This window comes from Coregonus clupeaformis, unplaced genomic scaffold, assembly GCF_020615455.1.
Source record: "Coregonus clupeaformis isolate EN_2021a unplaced genomic scaffold, ASM2061545v1 scaf0443, whole genome shotgun sequence".
NCBI lineage: Eukaryota > Metazoa > Chordata > Actinopteri > Salmoniformes > Salmonidae > Coregonus > Coregonus clupeaformis.
Window position 1 is genome coordinate 176246 of NW_025533898.1, and position 13583 is coordinate 189828.

At 42.8% G+C, this 13583-nt stretch overlaps 2 protein-coding genes across 2 annotated transcripts; one reads left to right on the forward strand and one right to left on the reverse strand.

The window, feature by feature from the left end:
- The first annotated feature begins 2754 nt into the window (after positions 1-2754).
- LOC121533983 (keratin, type I cytoskeletal 13) lies at positions 2755-7374 on the forward strand. Its single transcript, XM_041840387.2, has 7 exons — positions 2755-3198; positions 3730-3812; positions 4378-4534; positions 5459-5620; positions 5926-6051; positions 6810-7041; positions 7253-7374. The coding sequence occupies exons 1-7, from the start codon at positions 2845-2847 to the stop codon at positions 7327-7329; spliced, it is 1191 nt and encodes a 396-aa protein (XP_041696321.1). The 5' UTR covers positions 2755-2844; the 3' UTR covers positions 7330-7374.
- Positions 7375-7874: 500 nt separating this feature from the next.
- Positions 7875-11679, reverse strand: LOC121556384 (keratin, type I cytoskeletal 13-like). The gene is made up of 7 exons (XM_045215455.1): positions 11067-11679; positions 10451-10533; positions 9967-10123; positions 9568-9729; positions 9303-9428; positions 8756-8976; positions 7875-8454 (listed from the first exon to the last, which is right to left on the reverse strand). Exons 1-7 carry the CDS (start codon positions 11619-11621, stop codon positions 8283-8285), a joined length of 1476 nt encoding a protein of 491 aa, XP_045071390.1. The 5' UTR covers positions 11622-11679; the 3' UTR covers positions 7875-8282.
- Positions 11680-13583: the final 1904 nt, after the last annotated feature.

Sequence of the window (13583 nt, forward strand, 5' to 3'; positions counted from 1 at the left end):
TTGAACATTAGTCACTTTAATAATGTTTACATATCTTGCATTACTCATCTCATATGTATATACTGCATTCTATACTATTCTACTGTATCTTAGTCCATGCCGCTCTGTCATTGCTCGTCCATATATGTATATATTGTTAATTCCATTCCTTACTTAGATTTGTGTGTATTGGGTATATGTTGTGAAATTGTTAGATATTACTTGTTAGATATTACTGCACTGTCGGAGCTAGAAGCACAAGCATTTAGCTACACCAGCAATATCATCTGCTAAACACGTGTATGTGACAAAGAAAATGTGATTTGATTTGATTTTAGAGAGCAATTATTCACATACCGGTAGTCCATTGACAAATCAAAATGTTCTGTATGTGTGTTTTTAATGTATGAATGCCAGTAGAAGCAGTAGAAAAATACAGGGCAACACGTACATTCTCACAAATCATTTTAATCTGGACTAATAGCTTCTTCCAATCACTCAGTGGAACACTATGTTTCCCAGGCCCTGCCACACGCATCTTGTTTAGTCTGAAAAGAGAAAAGAACGCTTGCAGAACTACATTCTCTAGTAGTCCAACTATCAACTGCCAATCAATGTGTTTCTGTCTTCACCCTTCTTATCTGCAACGCTGGCGACAGAGTAGAGTCGATCTAAACCTGCAGAGTAGAGACGACCTGCAGTCCTTTGTTTGAAGGAGGTGGTTATCCATACATGTGGTCTATTTCTACTATTTGAGGTTGACATGATGAGATGCACCTGGAGTAGATGGTTGAAAATGTGGCGTGTGTCACTAATTACTTTATTGGTTTAAAAAAACATTAAATCCACATACTGACAGAGCTTGAAGAATTTTGAAAAGAATAATGGGCAAATGTTGCACAATCCAGGTGTGGAAAAACTCAGAGACTTACCCAGGAAGACTCACAGCTGTAATCACTGCCAAAGGTGATTCTAACATGTATTGACTCATGGGGTTAAATACTTATCTAATCAAGATATATTAATGTTTTATTTTTCATAATATATTTTTTTAAATCTTCCACTTTGACATTACAGAGTATTTTGTGTAGATCGTTGACAAAAAAAATGACAATTCAATCCATTGTAATACCACTTTGTAACATAATAAAATGTGGAATAAGTCAAGGGGTGTGAATACTTTCTGGAGACACTGTAAGTGCTTAAGTAATATAGTAAGTAATCTACTGTAGGCTAAGTCTAATGAAAGTTGCAATATCAATAATAAAGTAAAACAATAGCAAACCCTGCATCAGAAACTGGAAAAATTCTAAGATGATTAATGCATGTTACTACCTACATTTGAAGGAACATGCACCTTACAGTATGTACAATAACTGAATGTTTGTTCTCTATATTGTAATAACCCTGGCCTCATGCTTCTCCCTCTCGTTTCATTACAATATTGTCTCAAACGTTTGTTGATCACAAGCTGTGTCATACAAACAACCCTTTTGTGTTGTGCAAAGAACAGAATGTCTCAGAGAGAAAACCCATCCAACTGGATGTGTAAACATCCCTTTTAAATCTTATCTTCCTGAGATGTTGGCAGCAATGCTGGTGAACACCATCCACCCACACTTAATCCTCCAGACAGTCATACAAATAATGATATGCTTTGTTTAAAAAAATAAAATAAATAAAGGAACATGAAATGGATGCTTATGTAGAGAATAGGAACCTGTGAAGTGGTTGGTTGACTGAGTAGGTATCAGGTTAGTTGGACAGACAACTGTGCACCAAAATGTACATCTTTCAACATGTGAATTCATTGTCAATGCATTCATAGTCCAAAAACATGTTCATGTGTCTGTGTCTTATTTCAATGTGTGTAATTTACAGTAGACTTAAAGATGAAAATGAATCTAGTGTACAACTTGAGTGTTCACCTATTTTTGTCACCTATTAAAATAATTTTTGAATTGTACATCTGGTACAGTATATGCAACTTAAATCACAGGAGGCTGGTAGCACCTTAATTGGGGAGGACGGGCTCGTAGTAATGGCTGGAGCAGAATCTGTGAAATGGTATCAAATATATCAAACACGTGTGTTTGATACCATTCCATTCACTCCATTCCAGCCATTATTATGAGCCGTCCTCCCCACAGCAGCCTCCACTGACCTCAATATGTCCGCTTGACCATTGCAATGCAAACACACAAAATGTTATCAATACAAAAGTGTCTTCTTACTATGAAATAATTGATGACAATATACTTTGAAACACCTATGTTTCTCCTGCGACACATGGAGGTTAATACCACAGTATGACCTTTTCTCAATACTTTAGATTTTCTGGTAAGAATGTCAAACAACACCACCCACAATATCAAGCTTTAGCTTTTACCATTAGCCTAAGTAATTTTACTGGCCAACTTCACTTACTGATAAGTGGGTTAATGGGCATGAGTAAAAGTGTCACATGTTAGACTGCACTCAGTGCTAACCCCCCGCCCCCTCTCTTAACTCCATTGTGAGACGCAGAGGGACTCCAGGAAAATAAGCATAACAAGAGCTATTCCAGGAATGCTTGTTAAGGAACGAGAAAATGTTGAAGTGCGAGTTCCACCAGAAAATGGGGCTGAACCACACCACCCTGAAGGAGGTGGAACGGAAGGAGTTGGGAGAGAGTGAGCAAGTTGTTCACATTCTTGGGGTTTCCACTGTCATCAACAAATTCCTGTCCAAGCCCACTTTCTTCCTCCTCAGGTATATAACCATGACACCAGAGTGATGCTTGTCACTGCAGATCCTTTGTCCAAGTCTGATCCAGCCAGCACCTGCTAACATACCTGTGCTAGCCAGCATCCTCCATCCTCCACCATGTCATTCACCTCCAGATCCTACACCTCTGCCAGGGCCCTCAGCATGTATGGGGGTGCCGGTGGCCGCGGTTCCCGCATCTCCACCTCCCAGGCTGGGGGACTCTACGGCACCGCTTCCTCCAGGGGTGGCTTAGACCTGGCTGACGGCCTGGACCTCCACGTGTCAGCCAACGAAAAGGCCACCATGCAGAACCTGAACGACCGCTTGGCCTCCTACCTGGAGAAGGTGAGGCTTCTGGAGAAGGAGAACGCAGAGCTGGAGAAGAAAATCAAGGATTGGTATGCTTCACGCACGGTAATCTGCCACGACCACAGAGCCTACTTCGCCACCATCGCTGGCCTGAAGGACAAGGTAAGACGGAGAGGGAGAGGGAGAGGGGGAGGGAGAGGGGGAAGGGTGTGTGTGTGTTAGAATTAGGGGAGTGTGACACCTGAAAATGTTAATTTATTTCCAAAAGCACTAACTCCATCATGTGTGTGGGATGGGATGGGGGTGTTTCAGCTAAAAGGAATTCTGTCAGAGAACGTTTTTGTTCTGTTCCTTGAAGGCCAATGCAGGTTACGTACTAAAATAATGTAATTAACTACAACTTCATACATCAATATTCATATGTCATCTTATCTGACTATAGCTACATACCAGATTTGCAACCAAGGCCACGTCCCAAATGGCACACTATTACCTAAAACGTGCACTACTTTTGACCAGAGCCATATGGGTCCTGGTCGAAAGTAGTGCACTATATAGGGAATAGGGTGCGATTTATGATACAACCCAAGTCTAATTTTTGCAGTCCTGCTGCAGGTCACAGTCACTTGAGAATATGTGTATAATGATGTGGGTGAAAATTAACACAGTGCCATCGGGATTTCTGTTCCACAGATCAGTTTGGCATCCAGGTCCAATGCCAAGACTGTGCTGGACATCGACAATGCCAAGCTTGCTGCTGAGGACTTCAAGATGATGTAAGGGGCTACTAACTACTATGAATCACGACACACTATTTATATAAAACATTTGTCTTTCACTCAAGGCTCTATACAACACACTCTGAGTAGAAGTTACCCTTTTAGACACAGAACTAGAATCAGCCTACCCAAGCTAAATCCTGTCCATAACTATTAGTGAGGAAAAGGCAAAACTGACCTTAGATCAATGACCGTGTCCAAATACCCATACTGGCGTACTACATACTTAAACTGCATACTCATTTCGGTGTTTGATCTAGTAGAATTCACTTGTTTGACAACAGCTGATAATCAGATTAAACCAGACACTGTACCAAAATGAATGAATGGCGGGAGTCAATGCAATCTCGCATTAGATGACACATTCTGAGTACTATTTTCAAATTTCACATACTATAAGACTTAATTTGTCCCACACTATTTAGTACGCTAGTAGGGGTATTCGGACACGGCCAGTGTTTAGCCATCCCTACTCGATAGACAAAGCAAAAGATTACAATTCTGAAAACAAAATGGTAGCCTGTGTGACCTTTGCGTGACCTTTGACCTTTGCCCTGCTCAGGTATGAGAATGTGCAGGCCATGAGGATGGCAGTGGAGGCAGACATCAGTTGTCTGAGGAGGGTCCGGGATGACATGAGCCTGGGTCGCTCTGACCTGGAGATGCATTACGAGGGTCTGAAGGACGAGCTCATCATGCTCAAGAGGAACCACCAGGAGGTAACGGATCGTTCAGGGGCAACGGTTATTCACAGTACAACCACACTGTATAGCACAGGGGAGCTGTTTTTCCACAGTACACCCATTCAAAACCAAAATGCCATACCGTCATATCTTTCACTCAAGTTACGATGTCCACCAACGCCCACACCTTGTCACCTCCCTCCTCGCATCCACACCTAAAACAGATATGTACCATGGCATGTTGGTGCTAGTGAATCTGAATAGGAATGGCATGCATATGTTTACTTGTTAATACTGACCTAATAGTGCAAACAGTAGTAGAAAAAGGGATTGATTATTTGCTTAGTATTCAGTGATGACATACAATAGGCCCTACATGTATTGCATTCCACTTACAGCAGCAAATAACTCACTTCAGTAGGCATCCACATGACAGTTGCTAGGTGGAAGGATATCATTGGCCACTGAGGAGTACTTAGCCCTGTTTTGTATGGGGTGTTATTGAAGCAGTTAATGTTTTGCACACAAATATGACATCTACCTAACCTCTGCTGATATCACACCAGGATTTCCTTTACACAGATGGATGGGTGTTTTTTTTTGACAACACAGTTCCTCTCCCCTCCTCACACTTCCTAGTATTCTTAATTTCTTCCATTAACTCACTATTACCCTTTGTGGGACTCTTACATCCACAAACACACAAATGACAGTTCATGTATGGTGCATAATGGGTAATATCTTGACCAGTAGGAGACTTTAGATTAGTTGACAATAACTTAGTCCCTCAGGTTAGAAGTCCTCTGGTTGAAACACATGTAATCACAAGTGTGGTGCTGCACTGTAATAGCAAATACTCAGACTTATCTAAAACATTGAGACCTGTTTACTCGCTGTCAAGCTACTGTTGGTTGTTACGGTTACTAACTGAGGTTACGTCCTCTGACCTTTGACCTATAGGAGATTGCCCTGGTGAAGACCCAGGTGGGCAGCACGGTGAATGTATCGGTGGATGCTGCCCCATCCCAGGACCTGAACGCAGCAATGACTGAGATCAGGAAGCACTACGAGTCTGTGGCTGCCAAGAACTGCAAAGAACTGGAAGCCTGGTACCAGGGCAAGGTGAGTTGAGTTACCAAGATACTACATGTAGTCATTTACCCCAAAGTGTTATTCTCTAAAGTTTTTTTTCCTCAAAAGAATAATGCAATTCAGCTTTAGACAATGTCAGCTGCCCCAAAAAAACATGCATTAAAATGTAAAGTGTTACATTTCAAGTGTTCATTACAAAACATGTTTAAAGCAAGTATATTCTCTGTATAGGAGGAAGTCAATGATCTATTGAAGCATGGAAATCAATTTAGAGACTGAATAAGTAGGCTCTGAGGTAAACTGTGTTGACTAATGCTGTTTTTCTACTTGTACAGCTGGCCACAGTGGAGATTGAAGTCGTGACAAACAATGAGCAGCTGGTGAGCTGCCTCACAGAGTTGAAGGAGTCCAAGAGCACACTCCAGAGGCTTCAGATTGAACTGCAGTCCCATCTGAGCATGGTACAAGATCTCCCAGCATCCGCACCATACGCAAATCGGGTCTTTACACACACACACACACACACACACACACACACACACACACACACACACACACACACACACACACACACACACACACACACACACACACACACACTCTTACACTCTTACACTCTTACACTCTTACACTCTTACACTCTTATTCTTCTTTTTTGATAGAAGTTTTCAGAGATGTAAGTGACCAGCATGTGGCGTTACAGCACTAATACTACAGGAATAAAAACATGCACACTAAACTGAACATAAGCCATATTGGAATTGGAAGTGAAAACCCAGTCATGGATGGTAGCATGTAGGCCAGGTCTCTGCTTGTCGTTATTCTGACACCCATAAATACCTTACTGACATTTTCAACTTGGTAACATGCCCACCTCATGTCTGGACTTGACCCAACATTTTTCTGGGGGTGTAGTCTATTGGAGCACACGTTTCACAACCTCTCACTCACTTTTGTACAACAGAGTTATACAATAATAGAATAACAGAAGCAAAACTGCAACAGTGTCACATACTGTGGTAGTATATCATTGGACAAGGTACCAGTATACCCACAGGGTGAAGTTTCCCTAGGTACAGATCTAGGATCAACTTCCCCTCCCCAATACTAAACTTAACCATTAATGGGGGAGGGGAATGCAGAACTGACCCAAGATCAGCATCTAGGGGCAACTTCACCCTACACCCACTAATCCCCTCCACCCCTCCTTCCCCAATAGAAATCCTCCCTGGAGGGCACCCTGGCAGACACCCAGAAGCGCTACTCTGCTCAGCTGGCAGGGCTCCAGAGCATGGTGACTAGCCTGGAGCTCCAGCTCTCCCAGCTCCACGCCAACATCGCACACAACAAGCAGGAGTATGACATGCTGCTGGACCTCAAGACCCGGCTGGAGCTGGAGATCGCTGAGTACAGGAGGCTGCTGGATGGAGAGGAAAAGAGTTCCTCCCAAGGTAAACCATTGCATACAGCTGGCAATGTAGGCATTTGTAGACTTTATGCCAAACGCATGATCATGAGACTCATGAGACTTGGTCTTGCTTGATTTTAAGCTGAAAGCAATATACTGTATCTTCAAAACTTGAATGTTGACAATTATTCTGGACTGTATCAAAAGTGGACTAATGAAGAATAGTGGACTAATGTCAATTTTTGTCTCCCCAGTGGTTACCAAGACGATCACCGTGACCCAGACCATTGTGGATGGAAAGGTGATGGAAACCACTGAGTCTGTTAAATAAGTTGTTAACAGAACCATCAATAAAGATTATGTGGTTGAATGAGAATGGTCTGTGTGGTTTCACTTGTTTCAGAGATATTCATGCTTTATCATAGACTGACTATATGAAGATGTGAGTATGGATTTCATAGCAGATACATTTTGTGTTGTCTTTTCAAATTAATTGTTTTAAATTTTACATATTTCAACCAAAACATGGTGACCAGCTCTACATTTGACTCTAAAAACAATCTCCATACAGTATATAACTCTGAATCTAATGCTTGAAAAACTGAGTGCTTGATTGATAGAGATAGAATTATGTAATTTTGCTGACAACTTGCAACCAGATTTCTACTATCAGCATTTAAAAAAAATATTGCCAAGTATTAAACTCTGTACAAGTGAATGTCATAAATGACACTATTCAAGATCATACTGACACATATGCTTTCTCAAGACCATAGAATTGGCCTCATATGCAAAAGATAACAACCTATATGATAGTCAGATGTATGGGAGCACACCAAATAAGATAAATCAAGTTGAAAGACACAGAAGACAGAATGACGGTGTCAGCAAGTCAGAGCATCTTTATTGCATTCACAATTGGGTGTGTTGTTAGTGTTCCATCCAGATGTAGTAGAACGTGTTGTTCTGGAGGTGTTAACCATAGAAATAGAATTACCAGAAAAGAAATCCTCATTCAAGTCAATGTTCCATGATGGTTGTCGGAGGGGCTTTAGCCATTCTACAAAGAATAGGAGGTTGGTATGCACCCTAAACGAGAGGATTTTTCATCTGACGAAGACTTTGTATAAGTTGAAACATTGTATTTTAGGTAGTATGAATAAAGCACTGGGGAGCAGTAATATTCCATGTGCTGGCCTCTCATTTCCTATACCCATTCTAGTAATTATATTTCTATGGGGTTAACCTGTTGCTTGCTGCAGTGCTCACTGTGTGTGTCAGACTTTATGAGGTGTGTTTGGTTTCACTTGAGGAGACAACCTTGCCGTCCACCATTTCCTCTGTAACGATCACCACCTTGCGTGAGGTGGACGTGGAGGAGCTGGGGCCGGAGCTGGAGGAGCTGATGTGGGAGCTTGAGGAGCTGTGGCCGGATTTCGAGGAGCTGAGGCCAAGGCTGTGAGGAAGGGAAACCCATGGTTAGCATAGTTAGTATCTATGATCTATGATCATAATACGTATCTATTAAAGGTCACATAGCTGTAGATTCATGTCAAAAGTAACCATGGCTCATACTAAGGTCAAATTCAAATGAACATTGTTTTTAAAGGCAAATGTTGAAGGAAAAATCAATTCATTTTCACTTCTTTCAAGGTCCCATGTCACCCCTCTTCCCAACCCACAAAGATGTAACACTCTCCTCCCACATCCCTGTCTGTCTTATTGGCCTCCCTCTGTCCAATCGCATCCTGCCTTACCCGCTAGCCTCTCCGTCCAGCAGCCTCCTGTACTCAGCGATCTCCATCTCCAGGCGTGTCTTGATGTCCAGCAGCATCTTGTACTCCTGGCCCTGGCGTTCCATGTCGCTGCGGAGAGACATTAGCTGCTCCTCCAGACTGGTCACTTGGCTCTGGAGGCGTCCCAGCTGCATGGAGTAACGGCCCTCCGTCTCCGCCAGCGTGCTCTCCAGGGAGCCTTTCTATTGGCCGGGAGAGATAGAGATGATGGGTCAAAAACAGTGGGAGTAGGTTTGGAATTTGGAATGTTTACTGTCATACTGAAAAGGTTAGCTCTAGTAATTGAATGTGTAGACAGGTAGAGGTTAGCTATAGTAATGTAGTGGTGCCTGGCTATAACAACTTGAGTGATAGTGGACGAGACCAGGTGAAAGTGAGATACTTGAGGTTTCGTAAAGATAATGATGAAAGAGTCAAATGTTGATTATTGAAGAAAAATGTAGAAAGTTGTGTAAGTAATGCCCCCTAAACTGTGGTCTTTGGTCAGATGTTAGTAATTACGGCTCACCATGCTGAGCTGTGACTGCAGTTCGATCTCCAGGCCCTGCAGTGTGCGACGGATCTCTGAGATCTCTGACTTGGAGGTCTGGAGAACCTCTGTGCTGGACGCCACCTCCTTGTTCAACGTCTCCGTCTGTAAAACACAATAAGTAGTCAGTCATCACAGGAACAAAACAACATTTCAACTCATGATAGAATGTGACAACGTTACCAACTAGAACTAAAGGAACATCTACACCATGAACATAGTTTAGAGGTTCTAGAGGTTCTACCTTGGTCTGGAACCAGGACTCTAGGTCGCGCTGGTTCTTGGCACTAACGGCCTCGTACTGCTCACGGATCTCAGCCATGACTCTGCTCAGGTCCTCCTGTGGTGCTGCGTCCACCTCCACGTTGATCTGTCCAGTCATCTGCGTCCTCATGGCCAGCAGCTCCTGTGGAGAAACACATAGAGGTGAGTTTAAATGATTAAGAAGTGACTAACCTCTGCCTGACGGTAACAACTTGACCTGCCCTCGGTCTTCATTATAAATGTGAACACCATTGCTTGATACAGATGTGCTTGAAAAACAGCAATGTTGTTCTAATGAAGACCGATAGCAGGTTGACATGGTCAATAGATGTAATACATTAAGGGACTGTATGTATATGTTCCATCAGCCCACACACACCTCCTCATGGTTCTTTTTGAGATAGATGAGCTCCTCCTTCAGCCCCTCGATCTGCATCTCCAGGTCAGATCTAGCCAGGGTCAGCTCGTCCAGCATCCTCTTCAGCCCGGCGATGTCCGCCTCTACCGACTGACGCATGGCCAGCTCGTTCTCAAACCTGAGAAATTGAGAGATTTTAGGACAAAGAACTGCCTGAATGTGTTCCTCTGTGAGAATCGCAGGGGGTTTATAGATTCTAGTATTCCATTGAGTTTTGGGAAAATAACAGAAAGTAACACCAGGCTTCTGATATGTCTGTTGGGAGGGTGTGGTTATGATGGAAGTGAAGGGTAATATCATTTTCTTTCCTTTTTTTATAGATTAAATAGAAAATTTAATTAAAGAAAACAGTTTCAGGGTGTTTACAGATTTGGAAGTATTCCATTTGGTTTATGGAATGAACCAGCAGTGTACTGTATATGTGGATGGTGTTGGATATACTTACTTTGTTCTGAAGTCATCTGCAGCGAGCTTTGAGTTGTCGATGCTGAGATAGATGCTTCCATTCAAGCAGGTGGCAGCCTGGATCTGAGAGGTGCAGGATGGCAAAACATTTCAGGATGGGGCATGCATAGAATTTCACTCAAATGCAGTACGCACAAACTGTGAAACCACACTGTAATCACTGAGTTCTGAGTTTCAGCTGCACTGTAAATTATAGCTCATAGAAGCATTACAGGGAACCTGTTGTGTTTGTGAACATTGTAAAGCATGACACAAAGAAACAAATTGCACCTTTAGCAATCGCCTAGGGGCTCTTAAGAGAGAGGAAGGATTGGCTTCAATGATCTGCTTTATTTTCAATCCTTCAGCTGCAAATATGCATACTGTCTTTGCATCTATCTTTGGTGCAATATCTTGGTTGAATCAATTATAACAAATGTATATACTTTTGCATTGTCCAATATTCATATTCATACCACTCTTAGTAACTTGTTGGAAAAACAAGCTGATGATGTGTACACCATGTACCTGTACTCTCTAACAGACATTACCATTGTTTTGACATGCTGTGATGTCATCATTGAGTGCTCTTGCCATTTAGGAGACATGTCACATACCTTGTCCTGCAGGTCGGCGATAGTAGCGTAGAAGCCAGAGTAGTCGCGAGCGCTGGGGGAGGTCTTGCTCTCCATGAACTGACGGATCTTCAGCTCCAGCTCGCTGTTGGCCGCCTCCAGCAAGCGCACCTTCTCCAAGTAGGTGGACAGGCGGTCATTCAGGTTCTGCATTGTGGCCTTCTCGTTGGCCGACACATTCATGTCGGCTCCACCGCCGCCACCACCACCCCCTCCCATGCCGAAACCATAACCACCACCGCCGCCGCCACCCCCTCCCATGCCGAAACCATAACCACCACCGCCGCCGCCGCCACCGGAACCGAACGAGGAGCTAGAGATGCGCACCCCAGATCCTCCTGCACCTCCATACACACTGCCGGCCCTCATGGCAGTGACATGGCCTCCTCCACCGCCACCACCACCCATCGAGGAGAAGCGGGAGGAGCCCATGCCCATACCCATTCCACCACCACCTCCAGACCTCATGGACATGGTGCCACCTCCGCCTCCACCACCACTGCTGCTGTAGGACATGCTAGATCTGGAGAAGGACATGGCTGCTGAGAGGGAGTCTGCCTGCCTGCCTGGGATGAGGAGAGAGAATGTGGTGCACGGCCCAGCCACTGTTCCCTTTTTATGCTGCACAGGGCAGAAGGAGGGAGGGAGGGTGGGAGGAGGACATGGGTGGGAGAGGCAGAAGGGAGGAATAGAGAAGGGAGGAATACAGGGAGGTATTACCTCATGTAGGACAGGGCTCCTCCACCCACTTTGACACCCTGCAGGCAGACACTAGGATGCAGAAGGAGATGGAAGAGGATAGATAGATATGTACTGTATGTGTTGATGTGCAAATATTGAAAATATACTAGTGTTGTGCAACTCCACTCTCCCCCATCTCACTCTATATATGGCGTTTGCCTGCAGGGTGCTTGCAGGCACTCACACAAACATATAAAAGTACACAAACCCATAAACAGATGGAATTCCTCACCTGTAAAAGCGTCTTCTCTTAATCAGTCAACACACAGTATAACTTTGACATGCTGTGACAGGTGAGCTTTGTCGTGTTTCCTGAGCATATAGATTGACACACTGAATGGCTATTTACCTCTACCTGTTATGTTACCAAGACAACAAGTTGCAAATAAACTTCACGGTACAATATGATATTTCGCTTGACACCCAGACAACATTCTCTCCGAAAAGACCTGTCTTTGTCTCACACAATGATATCTGGCAAGAAAATCTCCTGTCCTTTTCCTTAAACGCAATATTCCATTGTTGCTTCATAGTTTTTGTGCATAGACTCAGGTACCATTGTCCTAAGTTTCACTCAACTTTATGCATTTTACATCTACTGTAGGAGTCTGCAGGACCGACAAAAGTAGTTTCCCCTTCCTTTTACCACTTTACAGCACCAATTGGATCAGTCATTACTCCGTGCGTCGTACCCCATGAAAACCCACCCCAGAAGGGATTAAAGTACTGTTCTTTTCCCTGAACACCTTGGCAGGGTACTTGACATCTGCAACGTGCAAGAACAAGCTGTTGCTTGTTTGCATATTTCCATATAACCAGAGCATTTCTTGCAGATTTTTTTTTATCATGCTCCAGAGGTTGCCATTTCAGTCCCATATTTTGTATGTGGAAAAGTTGATTTGCATTTGGTTAAAGCCAAAGAGCATTGCAGCAGTTATGTTCTCATGTTAATGATTTGCAGTAGAATGGATTATTGTGACATTGGTGGAGATGTTGCACTATATATAGCTATTGCCTTTAAGTCAACATGGTCTAATTAGAATATGTAACAAAAAAGTAACATTTAACCTTTGTAGGTAAATTGTCAGCATAGGGTGATGTTTGGTTGAGATGTTGATCAATGAGATTCTAACCTATATTCACCCACTCAAAAAGACAGCCAAAAGTTTGTTGAATTCCCAATGTGTTATCACTATGCTTTCAACCATCCAAAAACACAATCAGATTCAAATTTTTGGTTTGGTTGTCACCTAAATGTGTTATAACTGCACTTTCAACCATTTAGCACAAAGTTCAAATATTTTGTGTATTTGTACAACTGAATGTGTTATCACTGTGCTTCATCTAATAGCACAACCAAATGAGCTGAATTGCAGTTGAGATTGCATTAAAAGTACATGGCGCAAGCACGGGCAGACTAGGACCAAACATTTGGCCCTGGCATTTCGGTTTTTAAACTAAGTTCCTGCAATTCTACTTAGTTTAACATGACATCTATTGTTGGGTATGCTATTTCATGAAAATAGTTATGAAACAAATCTAGTCTAACCCATATTTGATGTTATTCTCCCAACCAAATATGTTTTAATATTGTAATATGAGCCATTATAATCTCTTATTCAGAACACCTGGCACTATCAAAGTAGCCAAATGCATTATGTTTTTTGTGCAGTTTTCAGTAAGCGAATAGCTCAATTGATGGCAACAGATTTCCCATGCAAAGTAAAGTAAAAAAAAACGATTTATGACTTGTGAAAT